The 15,458-nt window shown below is 45.4% G+C and overlaps 1 protein-coding gene across 1 annotated transcript; it reads right to left on the bottom strand.

Annotated features, from left to right (window-relative positions):
* Positions 1–1,979: 1,979 nt before the first annotated feature.
* tpbgl (trophoblast glycoprotein like) lies at positions 1,980–4,376 on the bottom strand (the record flags this gene model as incomplete). The annotated part of the gene is made up of 1 exon (XM_084564550.1): positions 1,980–4,376. One exon carries the CDS (start codon positions 4,374–4,376, stop codon positions 3,303–3,305), a length of 1,074 nt encoding a protein of 357 aa, XP_084420676.1. The 3' UTR covers positions 1,980–3,302.
* Positions 4,377–15,458: the final 11,082 nt, after the last annotated feature.

Here is a 15,458-nt window from a genome sequence, read left to right as displayed (position 1 = left end):
ATAACCAGTAATCAGCGGACCAGCGAGCTCATATCCATATCTTATCATATTATGGTCTTCTCAGCGTGCAGCATCCCAGCTCACCAGTTTAGTTTTTTACCTGGACAGGCAGCAAACATTTACTCACACTGGATTATGTGTCGCTGCGACTTAAGTCCCTGAGAAAGAAGATAGCTTTCCATAGAGGAAGTGTTCTTATAAAATGAATGATGGAGGTGATTAAAAAAGTTCTGTTGCTATTCTTATCTACAGAGATGTTTTTTTTTTCTCGTTCATTTCGGTCATCTCCACCAACTTGCAGCCAGGTTTTGGCCTCCAGGACATCCATATACTGAGCAAGACGATGAGTCATCGCTTTGCATGAGGCAAGGACGTTCGGCGTGTGGACTAAAAGAACTCTAATGAATCCCTTCTCTACTCTTTTCTTTATCTTTCCTCTCCTCTTCTGCCCGCGTGCTGGGCTCGGCTTAAAGCCCCGTCCCCGCGTCCTTACAAAGTCACTCAACTGGATAAAGTCATTTACCTGGATGAAGAGGAGCGAGGGGGAGGGCGGGAGGAGGGGGGGGAGGGCACAGAGGAAGTCTTTGACAAATGCTGTGTTCGTAAGGAGAGCGTAAGGAGAACAAAGAAATGGAGCAATGACAAGTAAAGAACAGCGAGAGTGCAGAGTGGAGGCCTGAAGACTTCGAGAAGACAAATGAAGTGTTTTTGGCCGACAACAGAACATTATGTCGTTCCTGCCTCTTAATTTATGAGAGACAAAGACAGAACAAAGAAAATATAAAGGAGATTAAATCAAAGTTAAGACGACAGATAAGAAGATGATTAAATATCGTTAGTCTTTAGTTAATTGAACGTAAGCTGCTCAGGAGATGATGTATTCTTTGAATGAAGGAAAAGGATGTGATCCCAAATGTTTATTTTGTCAAGAACACTAGATCAGACTCGAGCTAAAACAGGACATTAAACCATAGCAAACAGTAAGATAAGGTCCTCTCTTTTGTCTTATTCTGTCTCTGTGCAACATGTACGTCTTTGGGTTTCCTCCCGTTGCGATCCAATGTTAAACCCACAATTATTTATCAAAAGTAAAGTGCAAATGTGACATATTTCTACTATAAGTTTATCCCAAAACTTACAGCAACACAATTTTCACTCACTTTATGGACTTTTATAGGTAGTCGTATATCAACTGTGTCCTGTAATGTTATTAAATTAAACCTATAGACTTTCAGTCGTCGGGCACAGCAGCAGTGACGCGGCTCTTTGAATGGAAAAGGTTGGCCAGCCGGTTGGTCCACCACTTCACGGCAGACTGAAATATTGGACAGCTATTAGATGGATTACCATAAAACATTCATGGTTGTGATCCTAAGACTTGGATATCATGAAATAACATCTACCCTCGATGTTCCTTCAGCTTTTCCTGGCAACGCTAAGCGAAAAACACTTTCCAGTGCTCACTTTTCTGACCAGACACCCGCAAAAGTAATCACACTCCCACCCGCCTCTGTGAAAATCGATGATGAGCAAACGTCCTTACACTAACACACCGTCCTGCCAGTTTGAGTATGGTAGCATGCTACTGTTAGCTCAAAGTACATCCTTGCAAAGCTGCTTGTGTGACTGTAGACTCTTGTTACCTGGGACATGCATGTGCAGCACACGGATGCTTTTATCCTTGAACACTGCTGTCCAGATGATTAGCTTAGCTTTAGCTCAGCCTACATATTCAACATGACAGTGGAGTGTACGGCAGGCTGGCATGTCAACAAGTGGCAGTGTGCCACATTTTGATGTCTGTTGCTATGTAAAGGTGGCTCCTCCTCTGCTGACACGATGAAGTAAGATTTACATCAAGGCTTCTGTCGCCTCATTGTCTTAAATCTGGTGTATTAACCATGTTTGTTATGATTTATAGGGTCTAAAAATCACTCTGATTCAGGATAGATTCGTCACGTACTTGTTTCGAAGTGTAATACTTTAATTTGTTAAAACATTCGTTCTCTAGCCGCCATTGTCAGTTGCGGTTGTAGCTTGTTCATGTTGCAAAAATGGCAAAAATATGTGAACTCTGCTCTTACATGTTTACACACAAGTCTTAAATTAACATTTTCTGTCAGACGCACACTCCTTTTCATGTTTGACCTTGCTTCCAAAATCCCTGTAATCGCAATGTAGACCTTTAGTTAAGAGGGCTGATGAGCAGCAAGCCACAGAGATACCGACTTCACAGGTTGATCCTCATTCTCCGTTGTTTATTAGTCACGGCGCTGATGAGATTAACACCGCTGCGCCTTCCTGTCATATCTCCCCATGCAGACCTCTCACTCCCTGGGGCTTTACAGAGAGGCAGATGAGATAGCCTTGACCTTTTTTTCTTTGGGTTCACCTTGACGGTGACGTGACATGTTGCTGTAGATCAGAACATCAGTAGATGAACTCCACTCGCCTGATTGTAGCAGATTTCCAAGCAGGGAGACATCTCCTATAGTTAATGTACAGCACAGCTCTGCATGGAGTCATCGTTTCCTGACAGTGACGATAACTCGTACTGACATAAAGAACACTGCTAACTCACCGTTTTTATTTGAGCTTTTATTAATGTTCTGGTTGCTTTTCTAGGCCTACTACTGTACAGTCACATGCATGGTAACAACCTGTCTCTTCCTCTGTCGCCGGTTAGCTGACCTGGGGTCAAATGATACACATTATTTTCAGTGATTAAAGGCTATTCTCAAAGACAAGGTTGGAAATTTATGATGAAATACAACCGTTTACTTCGGCAGCGCCTGCTCCACACTCCAGCAAACATCTCATCCCTCTTTCTCTGACACTTTCCTGTCATTATTTGCAATATGCACTTCCTCTGTAGATTAAAAGATTAATCTTGTTTTCACTGTGCACTGTTTTCAGAATGAAGACATTAAACAGTTTTCATGGACCGCACTTTCCAGTAATAGCATGGATTTCCTGTCATCTTTTCAGCTCGGAGATTCTATATAACTGTATATTTGTCACTTGGTTAATAAGATAAATAATACTAAGTGAGTCGGACAAGCTGCGGACTGTGTAATAATATGCATGGAAGCCATTCCTGTCTAGAGGAGATATAATATGTACAATAGTGTCGTTCGGTTGTGCAAAATGAACACTTAATGGAGTCTTATTGTCATTTAACTGGCTTTGGCTCCCAGGGTGAGGGACCTGGCCAGCTGCTGAAAATGAAAGTGGTTTTAAAAGCCACACATTTTCTTCTGTGTCCTCTGAATATGCAGCACAGGGTCTGGTGTTTCTCTAGGTCAAACAGCCACGTTGGCCAGCCTCGGGTCCGAGTCCTGCTCGTATCGATAATGGTAGACCTCCATCTGGTCTCGGCACGCCTCTCTGATATTGTTGAGCCACCGTTTGATGCCTCCCCGGTTGAGGTACAGCACCATTAGAAAGACCACCCCGATCAGAGCCAGCACCAAACCGAGGAAGACGTACGAAACCGCCTCCAGGTTCTCGTTCAGACAATCCACGTCCTCTCCCCGGAGCTTCTCCACGGGGATCCCCCTCTTGGCCTCCGGCTCGCTACACAGGAGACTACCTGCATCCGGGCACTGGGACGAGTTCTTCAACCAGTAGTAAAACGCCTCCAGCTCACAGGTGCACCGAAACGGATTTAAGGACAAGTAGACGCGTGTGCGCCTTTGCTGGTACAGATTGGTTACGTTTTCCCTCCCGATGCTCTCTATTGAGTTATTTATCAGCACTAACGCGTGGAGGTTATAGATATCAAATCGTGACAGGGGTATAGACTTCAGCTTGTTTCCCGCCAACTCTAGTCTGTGGAGGTTACGCAAACTTTGTGTGCTGAGCGCATTTGAGAGCTGCGTCGTGGCGCAAGGTAAAACCGAGTGATTCAAGAAGAGAGAGCGCAGCTCCTGTAATCCATGGAAAGCCCTGGCTGAGATAGACTCCAGCTGATTGTGGCTCAGATCCAGTAAATGCAACCGGGGAAGTCCCAGAAAGGCATACGGTTCAATAGCCTGAATCCCGTTAAAGGACAGCGACAGTGTTGTCATTTCCAACTCCGTGCCGTTCGTTGTGAACGCACCGCGCTGTAAAGTTGAAATGTTTCTCCCCTGGAGTATGAAGGTGGACGTCCACTCAGGTATGTCTCCGGGCACCTCGGTGTCCTCCCCATCACTGCAGGTCACCGTCCCCGAGTCTCTGGCACAGGTGCAGGAATACGGGCACGCATCTTCCGTCCTGACCGGCGAAAACAACAAACACGCCACCGCTGCGTAACACAAACACCACTGATTCCAAACGGAGGAAGCACACTTTGAGCCGTCGGCACTGGAAAATATCCACATCTTCCCCCTCATATGTGTCCCAAAACGGAAAAATCTGCCGATGGGTGCTGCAAAGAAGGTGGCCGAGTGCAATCCTCTCGCAGGCATTAAAGTCGAATCAGTCCGACGTGGTTTACTTTGAACAATCAGAATAGGACAAAGCCTCCATCCATTGTCAGCTCGGTCTGCGTGTCTCTGTCTGGAGAGAAGACGAGTTTTCTCTGGGATATTTACGCATCGGAGCGGTGGACAACAGCCGAGTGTAGCTGAGTGGAAAGCTGCTGCTGCTCCCTTGGTGGTATTTTTGACGCCTGTCACAGAGAGGGGGGGAGAGGGAGAGAGACAGAGAGCGAGGGAGAGAGAGAGAGAGAGAGCGAGATGCATGGGACACTTGAAGTACTTCCAAGTCTTCTTAATTTATAATTCATTGGGGGACTTGCATAAGGATGTAACATGGCTATATGAGTCCTTGAAAGTCATTGAGAGTAAATGATTTTAGTGTTACTAAAAGTTTGAATACCATGAACTAAATAACAGTTCCAATAGTCACATTTGTTCATGACTGTGTCCAGATCTGAATGACTAACCAGTAGTAATTATCATTACTGCACAGTTGTATGATCATTTAACTCCAAGGCTGTTTTTTTCCGCTTCATGTTTACATCATTACAGCCTTAATTTATGCTCCTTATGCTCCTTGCAAATTACAAGCGGTAATTACATGTTAGCAGTGGAGCCTCTTTAATGGGGAATTGGTCGTCATTGCCAAAGAAAGGAACCGCGCTTTGGGCGAGTTGGTCACGCTCTCCACGTCTACAGTATGGAGCTGGCAAACAAATCAATGAGCCTGAATAAATAAGCCGCCTCCAAATCGGGGTTTAGCTCTGGCATGCCGTGCTGGACTCTAATGTGAGGCTGTCATTTTGTCTCATTACTTACCCCGAAACAAGGACATGAAACGACTGAGTTTCGCAGTTAAGCCTGGGACTAATGAGGGTGAAGTGAATTATGCTCTAATTAAGGAATAAGGTTCTTGAAGGTTTGGCAAGAGGGTGCCTCACTGCTGAACTTCTATACACCTCCTATAATAAATGGGAAAAAACAGATAAATAAACAAACTAGAAGCACTGAAAACATATCAGTTTACTAAAATATGTTTGTGGTCAGCAAGAAGGAAGGATCGCAGGGCGTCTAGAGCCTATCCCAGTCATTGGGCAGGAGGCAGAGTACACCCTGGAGACGTTGCCAGTCTATCGCAGGGCTAACAGAGAGAGACAGACAACCATTAACACTCACAGCGAGCTTCAGAATCACCAATTAACCTAACGAGCATATCTTTGGATGGTGAGAGGAAGCTGGAGTACCCAGAGAGAACATGCAGGCTCCGCACAGAAGGTTCTCAGTCGGCTAGTGGATTTGAACCCAGAACCTTCTTTACCACACCACTGTTTGCTCGTAAGATGAGATTCAGCACCATGGACAGCTCCACAGAGCATCAGATACCTCTAAAGGAACTTTTACTGTTCTGTGTTCAAAAGGTAGAAAAGTGAGGCGCCCAAAAAGGAAAGCATCAAAAGATGAAATAAGAAAAGAGGAAGAAGATTTAATTTATTTCAGCTGTCAAGAAATACAGACTGAGCTGTGGAGGAAACGAGATCTAAAGGTGGAGACGGGGGAAACAGTCAGTCCAAGGGTCAGAACCGTGGATATTTCCAGATTGGCAGAGCGGTGCAGTTAAGAGTGCAGAAAGAGAAGTCAGGAAAATAAATTAGAGGAGGACGCACAGCACCGCAGAGTAAAAAAAGAAAGACTACTTAACAGAATCCACACGTAGCACATGTGTTCTGGTTTCTAACCTTCACAATGACCTGACTACAATGGCCTGTCAACAAACCAAGTTTAAATCTTCTCATTTAGACTGTTTTTCTTTTTCCATCTTCCTGTGTTTGTGTTTTCTTCACGCGCGCCCTGAGTCGAAAAGCACCAGACCTTATTGTGTGCAAGTTCCATCCTTGTAAAGCAAAACGTGTATCTGCAATCTGCTTCGTATTTAAGCCTCAACCTTTTCGGCTTTCCGCACAAAACTGTGGAAAGTGGCTGTAGGGATTTGTGGCTTTCAAGCATCAGCAGCACTGATGAGTTTGGGAGCTGGTGTTGGCCAGAAACCTCTATAGGTCCTAAATTGTCCCAAAAACACTGGATAGGGTTGCGGTCTGGGCTTTGTCCAGGCCAGACAAAGAACTGGGTTTGTGCAATTACCCCAAAATGCCACACATTGAGATAACAGAGTGTGCTGTGGCATGGTAAATGTCTGAATCAACAGGAACAAAGGTACATAAAATACATAAAATGATCTGATCTGCATACTTGGTGCTGGTGTATACAGTATATTAATTCTTGTATCAAACTTCCATCACCACTACTGACTTCACTTTGAAAAGATTAAGTCTTGGCAACTTTTATTTCTCAAAATAACAGTTTGTTTAAAGGACAGTAGTAACATAAAAGACAGTCAGAATTAATGTTTCTTAATCTCTTTCTCGCTGTGGCTATGGCACTGCAGCGTCCAGGGCTGATTGCAGTCCTGCCCAAGAGCACTCCATCAGGAACCAGTGGACATAAATGGTCGGCAGGTACTGTAAATATAGACACTGGGAGAGGGAGAGAACCAGAAAGGAGGAGATAGTGAATGATGGAGAGCGGCTGGAGCGCTGGCGCTCCTGATAAGCCCGAAAGGCCATATTAACGTCGGGTTGTTTTGCCCATTAGGCGTACCTCGTAGTATTTCTTCCCCCAAACAAACAAGGACATCTGCTCAGTCCTCCTCTTCTCCTCTCAGGGCTCCTTTGCCTGCTCCGCGGGTGTCCGCTCTATCTGCCGGTGCAGAGAGCTGATTTAGTGGTAGCTGTTGTAACGGTGCCCTCCGCCTGGCCTTCAATTTGACACTGAACCTCGTAATTGATTTACCCAAGGCTGCCCATCCCTATCTCCTGACTACAGTGAGAGTGTTCATGTGTGTAAACTTGAAGTTGAGTGACCGGCTGCCGGTGACCTTGGCGGTCGAGTTTTCCTCCTCTCCTCAGGTCTGTCACTGTTTCCGACAGATCTGGCGCACGTGCCAAAGTAGATACCGATGAATGTGCTGTGATTACATTTGCTTACATGTGTGATTGCGTTTTGTATGCAGTGTGTGTAAAATTACACATCCACCGCTCTTTTAGTCTTCGTTCACGTCTAGCTTTTTTTTTTCTTTCATCCCTGCTGCGTCATTCGTCCTTCATTAACCTTGTTCTAACAGCCAAACTGATCTTTCCTTCATCCTGCCTCCAGCTGGCACATGACTGACACATGCTGACAAAATATCCAATACAACACACACACACACAGACCACGTAACGATTTTATAAACCCTCTTTCAGGCCTGAGGGCATCAGCAGGTGTTAGGATAGATTAGGTTTGTGGTGAAAAGTGATATTTATTTTAACATTGGCAGGTGAAGTTTAGGCAGAGGGTGATGATGGCTGGTTTTGGCACGCAGGGAATGGCAGGCTGGGAGTGAGCGGAGCTGGGCTGGAGAAATGGCAGTAGAGGTGACAGGTAATGATCCCAGAACACGGGGAGAAGCGGGTCATAAAAAGTCAGAATATGTAGACAAAATCTAAATCTTAGAGTGACCGCACAGGTAGACAAAATGAACCGGCGACGAGTGGATGAGAGACCGGGGTAGACATGCTGCAGGGCTTGATGGATGGACAGGCTTCAGGTGTGCATGCTGTTTGCAGAGCAGGAGCTGAATGGATTACCAGACGCAGAGACGTATACACCACGGTGGAAATTTATGTTGGAAAATAAGTATTAAGAACACGGTGGTCTTTCTGGGCTCACATCACAGACAAATCATCAAGCACTGAGAGTAGCAAATGAGCAAATGAGCAAACACTACACGCTGTAGATCTGTTTTATTCTCCTTATCTACTGGAGGTCACACTGTTCACTCCTTGCTATCTGTCTCTCTGGCTCCCAGGCACAGGCCGTGAAAGAACACAAGAATACCACAGAACATATGACACATACCTCAGCAGACTTAAAGGTTACCGAAGGAGCTAAAGGAACCGATTGTGTGAGAATTTTCCATTACAACACACACTCACACAGACAAAGACAAGAGACACGAGGGAAGAGAGAGACACCAGAAACACAAGGAATACGGGAGAGAGCGTGGAGCCATCTCAAAAAAATGACACAGCTTTAAACCGGCAACGTCCATGTTCTGCAAAATAATTTGTACAGTTTTTGTCAATGGAGTTTGGTGTCTTTAAAGGGAAATGTGTAGTGCTTTAGTTCCCCACTGGAAAAGTCTGTCTATAATATTCTAAATATATCATGCACTTAAACTGATTTTGATTGTCTTAAAATATTGTTTTACTCCAGACCCTGTACACTGAAGGTCATTGGTTGTCTTCTTTGCCGACCACCGTACACAGCAGGTAATACATTGACTGCGCATAAATACCTCACGCAAAACCCAGCTTCAAAAGAAACCCCAACCGTCTCCGTCAAACTTCTTCGCCCTTGACACAGTTTTCCTTTTAATGGATTCCGCCTGTATTCTTACCTTCGACAGATTAGCAGTGTTCCTTTAAGTCTGGCATGACAAGGACTAACTTTAATAAGGGGGAAAGTTTCTGTCATTCTCTGTAGAGGCTTTACGGGAATAACTCTTTGAGCTATGAAAGTGATTCAAGGAGCTTTGTGCACCGGCACACGCGCTCTCACACTGATGCCGTCCTCTAAGACTGGTGCCAGGGCTGCTCATGAGTAACAGCGGTTTCCTCTACAATCTTCCTTAATCTTTCTCTTTGCTCTGCGGTGTGGATGTTTGATAGCGTCCGTCACTTTAAAGAGCAGCCGAGGTAGGGAGTTGAAGGACTCGCACACGGAGTGGTCTAATGCTATTTGTCTGAGCCAGCATAAAACTCTACAGGAAGGAGTGCGGGTGTGTTTTGGCTGCAATCAGGTGGAGATCAGGGTTACTCCATCTCCCCTCCAGTCAAGTGGTAACGCATCCCCCTCCCCACTCCTTCTATCTCGCTCTCCCTCTCATCCCAAATGCAGTCTGCACCTCGACTTGTCTGCTCCACCTGTCTCTCAATCTGTCCGCCCGTCTGTCCACAGACCTGCTCCTTAAACAGTACTCCGCCGCCAAATGAATAAGAAATGAGGGGAGAGGGGGGAGGAGAGGAGAGGACGGAGGTTAGGGAGATGTGAAGAAGTGCGGCGGAGTCCAATCGGAGCCCTCCGGGGATGGGGGTGTAAATGGATCTTGAGGAGCTGGTGTCACCTGTCCGGGGACCATTAATTAGTCATTTAGACTTGTAATGGAGTGAGCTGTAGCCAGACAGACACAACCGGCCAAACAAAGCCAAATCACTCAGTCAGAGGAGTTAGCTGTGGCTGCTGATCACTCTGTGTGCCCAAAACTATTGTCATCACGACGTTTGTAACCTAATGTATGATTAAACACGAACATCAGAGAGGAATATATAGTCTCTTGGTGAGATTCAGATCTCAATCCACATAATAATGATATTTTATTTAATAATTTGATTTTATTCGATGTTTTAATTCTGTACATCCAAAACCTAGGGTGAAAGCATTAGTAGTTACTAAAATAATCAGATTAACAAACCATATCTGATGGTAACATGGCAGATGTTTATATCTTTACTCACATGCTACATATTCTATAAATGTAATATTGATTTGTAGTGTGGTGTGCGATGTGATTTAGAAAATAATATTTCAATGAGTGTTTAAGATCAGATTCTTTTAAGCGCAGTAACACTGATTTTTTCACAATCAAGTAACAATCAACTGATGCAGACACTTGACCTCCCAAGGCGCTGTTCAGATTAAATTACAGAGTGTTTTTTTTTTTAAATCCTCAAAAGTCTTAATGGCTTTAAACAGTTAGTGTTACACAATAACGACTCCTCCGGCAGGGTTTCGTTTACATCTCTTCGCGGCCCGTAATGAACGTGAAGTTTCTAACGATCGCATGACAAACGAATGACATGGATACTTGGCTCGCGATGTCTGTATTTCGATTGAATTACAAAACGTTTGATATCTGATGTGCCGGTGACCGCTGTTTGTCCTTCCAGCTATCGCTGACCGAGGCCCCCGCGGCGGTTGAGACACTCCCGCTGAAAGCCTGAAATGTATCAGTGACACCTTGGAAAGTGAATCAACTGTCAGGGCACGGCACTGGTCTGCAGCCAGTCCTGTTAGAAGGGGTTAATCAGACAGAGTGCGCCTTGATCCTTTATCAGAATTGGCCTGAACTTTGTGCTTCCTTTGTTTCTTGGTTGTGTTTTTGTTCCCATTCTTTTTACATATGTTAGGATAAAATGCAGATACTCATCTTGTAAGCTCATGCTTATTAAGTGTTGATAAAAAAGTCTGTTTTTCTCTGAGATGATACAATACTGGGACAAGAGTTCGACAGGTGTTTGATGACCGAGGTCAGGATTAACACGCACTCAGGGTCAGAGGTTGGATTTGGTTTAAGACAAGAGTTCGAGTTTCCAGAGGTCATCAGGTAAACAGCGTGTTAAAACTTGGATTGTCTAATCTTTACATGTAAATACTGCGTTCTCTGAATAGTCTAAAAAAAAAGAGAAAGTACTAGAACAATATTGTTTTCAGAGCACTTAAGTCATTCATTTTCTGGTTGATCGTGACCTAGCCAGCTTGGCATCACTCCCTCAGCCTCTCTAAGCGAACCTGCCTCCTTTATCACGCTGTCAAGGAAGGGGCATAGTAAGAGACAATATTTATGCTTGGCAGGTTTGGGAAAGCAGACTCATACTCATCCATCAGCAGCCAGACTGCTCATCACCTCCACCCACAGTCAGGGTGAACTTTCCACAGTAAACTGCTCCTGTTTGTCTCTGGGCAGTGGAACTCTGTGAGATGGACATGCAGAGTCCAGAGCCCTCTCTTCTCATTTATTCAATAATTAATGTTTGTGTGGCTGCTGCGATGTGAGAGCTGTGCGGCAAAAGACTTTAGTTTGCAAAAGTTTGTAGACACCAAACAATGAAAACAACATTATGACCACCTTCCAAATATTGTGCAGGTCTCCCTTGTGCCTCCAAAACAGTTGTGACTCATCAGAGAATGGACATGGGCCTTCTGAGGGTGTCCTGTGGTGTCTGGTAACAGGATGTTGAAAGTGGGGGCCTTTGTGTCCTATGGGTTGAAGGGAGGGGCCTCTGTGGATCATCTCACAGATACTTGATCAGTTTGGGATCTAGTGAATTTGGAGGCCAGGTCAGCACCTTGTGCTGTTCTTCATGTCTGTGTCAGGCTGCATCCTGCTGGGGATGGCTGCTGCCATCAAGGAGTGTCATTGCTATGGGGTGGGGGTTCCCGGTCTGGTCTAGGTGGGTGCTACATGTCTAAGTAACATCCACATCTCCCTGGAGAACATTGCCCAAAGCATCACACTGCCTCTGCCGACTTGCCTTCTTCCCATAGTGCATCCTGATGCCTTTGTGTTCCCTAGCTTAGAGACGAACACACATCCGGCCACCTTCTTCCATTGATCCGTGTTCCAGTTCTGATGCTCACATGCCCATTGTAGGTGCTTTCAGCAGTGAACAGGATGTACCGCATGGACATGTTGAATAGCCTGAAGCTATACAGCCCCATACAAGACAAACTGTGATGCACTGTGTTCTGACAACTTTCTGTCAGAACAAGCAGTCTGCTGGATCGGACCACACTGGCCGGCCTTCCCTCCCTACGTGGCCTACGTGCATCAATCTTGGCTGACCATAGCTCTGTCACCACTTCACGGCTTTTCATTTCTTGGACAGCTACCGTCCCCTGCAGACCGAGAACACCCTACAAGAGCTGCATTTTTGGAGATGCTCTGACCCAATCATCTAGCCACTCAAAATGTGGCCCTCGTCGAAGTTGACACTCCAGTGGTCATAATGTTATGCCTGACTGGTTGTAGATAAAGTAGCTAAAACCACCAGCTCGTTCAGCTGCAGCAATGAAATGCTGCTCACGCGCTGATGCAGCAGTGTGAACCATCTTATAACTCCATATATAATCACATCAATCACAGGAGACATTTTAATCTCTTTGAAACTTTGGGTGCGTTTTGGGGAACACGAACATACTATTCGTGCTGTTCTTATGACTTATGAAAGAAAAAAGGGTTAGCACTCACAAAGCAATCATAGTTGTCTGTCTTTGGTGTCAACATGCAGGTTTATGGGAATAATTATCCCTCCTGAAGTTAAGTGCCCTTGAACTTGACACCAAATCCCTTCCTTCTCTGCAGCTGTGCTTCTCTCGCGAAGAGAGAAAGTGAAAAGGAAATTTCCCCGCGAGAAGCAGCAAAGGATCGCATTACATTACAGGGAGTGGAGGGGGGGAAACCGATGAAGGAGAAGCACGAGCAGTCATCGGGGTAAATGGCTTCATCATCCGTCCACGTTCCTCCGCGGCGCTGAAAATACAGCCGACAACAGGGCGTGGGACGTTTGCAGAGAAGCAGAAGAGATTGACAAGGAGGAAGAAGAGGAGGGGGTTATTTTACATTTATTATAGCAGAGCAAATTAAAAAGGAGAGGTCATTATTTTTATCTGGCGAGCAGAGAGAGAGAGAGAGAGAGAGAGAGAGCAGAACCTATTCTTAGCTCTTACCCCTACGACGTGATGGATCTTCAGCGAGAAAGTTTTAAAACCCCAAGCTTGACTTGCCCACACTAAGGAGAAGCAAGCACAACCTCTTATTATTACCGGTTTGTCAGATAAATGCAGTTTCATGGCAGTTATTAGAAAAGGAAAGGGGAAGTCGAGGGCCCTTTATTTTTTTCACTCAACATATTTAACACCGCGGGAAGCAGAGGGCTGTGCTGACACCACAGAATATAAACCAAGCAAATAAATAAACTCCCCCCCAGGGCCGGCTTTCTCCCCAATACTTCTTATTTTGTTTTTGAGCTTGGAAGTATGTCACCTGGGTTATTGTTCTCTGGAGCCGGATGAATAGTGTCAGCAATATTCAGCTTTCATATCTGGGAACGTCATATCTGGAGAGCAGACGGCAGGCAAAAGGGATGGGGGAGAGCATTCCTCCGTAGAGTCAGTCGGCATCATCTCCTCTCATCTGAATAATGTGATGATAAATAAAAACCCCACTCATGTAAATAGGAGCTCATTGAGGACTTAGTGGACGAGATTCAGCTGGAAGGCGAAATTCCACTTCTCCAAGTTCAGGTCCTCGGTCGACGCTTCGATCCCATCACGCTCACAATAATGGTGCCAACATGCTGATGCTAAGGCAGCACTGCCGTCCCCAGAGTCCCACCTCCTGCAGATTGAAGTGCCAATCAAAGCCTAACCTTGTATGTTACTCATAGTGTGTGTGTGTGTGTGTGTGTGTCTGTGCTCTGGCTAGGTGAACAGGCCAGGCTGTTTGGGAGAGTGATTGCCGGCGGGTTCGCTTCCCAAGCTCAGCCTCACCTTGTCCAGTAGCACCTCTCATGCACATGTGCCAAATTTAGCCCCTCTCTCCACAACCCTCAAACACATAGATCGTGATTCTCATTCGACCCGCAAGCCCTTTCTCTCTCTCTCTCTCTCTCTGTTCCTAACAATGATTTGGAAACTGTAGCCTGTAAATGCGAAACAAAAAAACTAATAGACGTTTCTATTTTTTGCTCCAACAGAAACTGTTTTAAATACATCACCGTCATCATCATACTTAACATTCAGTCGTGATTCAGACCATGATTTACTGCCGCCCATTTTCATAACAGTTGGTAATAACCTTGCCTGTGAGAGCGAGAGAGAGAGAGAGAGAGAGAGAGAGAGATGAGGATTTTATTTTTACATGAGCCCAGCCACATTACCGTCGTCTGCATCATGTATCAGATTTCCTCCGCTGCGGAGAAAGAGGGGCTGAAAGATGGAAGAGCCGGGAGGCTGACTGAAGGGGCAAATCCACTTAAAGGCACACGGGGACAATGGAGCGTTAGAGGGGGGTCGGCGCTCTCGGAGCGAGGGGCCCATGTAACTATTGGGATGGGACGAGGGCTGCAAACATGAGACCCTCCAAAGGGGCCAGCGAGTGTGAGTGGTGAGTGAGTGGTGAAAGGGATGTGTTGGTGCCAAAATGATCAAATAGCAGACTGCAGTAACGCCGACGTTGTAAGTTTTGGCCTCAAGTTTCCAACTTTTGTTTCTCAGTTTGACATCGGTGTCTCGTTGTTTGGATGGTGACCCATAAGTACGACTGCTGCCTGAATCAGGCCTGCGAGCCCGAAGCAACAAACTCAAATTAGAAATGCAAACCACAACGGTTACACAACTGTGAAAACATTGTTACACAACAAATGTTAGCATGCTGATATTTGCTACCACCAAACTCAAACCACAAAACAAATTAAGGCTTTTTGAACACGAACTAAAGTCTGTGTGCTGTTTCCATCTAGATACACCCATCAGGCATAACATTATGACCACCTTCCTAATATTGTGTAAGTCTCCCTTGTGCCTCCAAAACAGTTGTGACTCATGACTCATCATGGACATGGGCCTTCTGAGGGTGTCCTGTGGTGTCTGGTAACAGAATGTTATTAGTGGGGGCCTTTGGATCCTATGGGTTGAGGGGAGGAGCCTCTGTGGATCATCCCACAGATACGTGATCAGTTTGGGATCTAGTAAATTTGGAGGCCAGGTCAACACCTTGTGCTGTTCTTCATGTTTTTTTGAGTTGTTCCTAAACTGTTTTTGTGTGTGCCTGTGTCAGGCTGCATCCTGCTGGGGATGGCTGCTGCCATCAATAGTGTCATTGCTATGGGGTGGGGGTGGTCTGGTCTAGGTGGGTGCTACATGCCTAAGTAACATCCACATGAATGCCAGGTCCAAAAGTTTCCCAGCAGAACGTTGTGTTGTTACAGGATGGTCAACGTTATTTAGTTCTCCTGTCAATGGTTATAATGTTATGCCTGATTGGTGTATGTATGCATCATACCCACTTAAGGTGAAAAAGCCTGTTAAATGCCCATAACATTTAGCCAATGCTTCACT

Source organism: Chelon labrosus (assembly GCF_963514085.1).
Source record: "Chelon labrosus genome assembly, chromosome: 17".
Lineage (NCBI taxonomy): Eukaryota > Metazoa > Chordata > Actinopteri > Mugiliformes > Mugilidae > Chelon > Chelon labrosus.
Note: the sequence above shows the minus strand (reverse complement) of the source record. Positions and strands in the feature narration are given on the sequence as shown.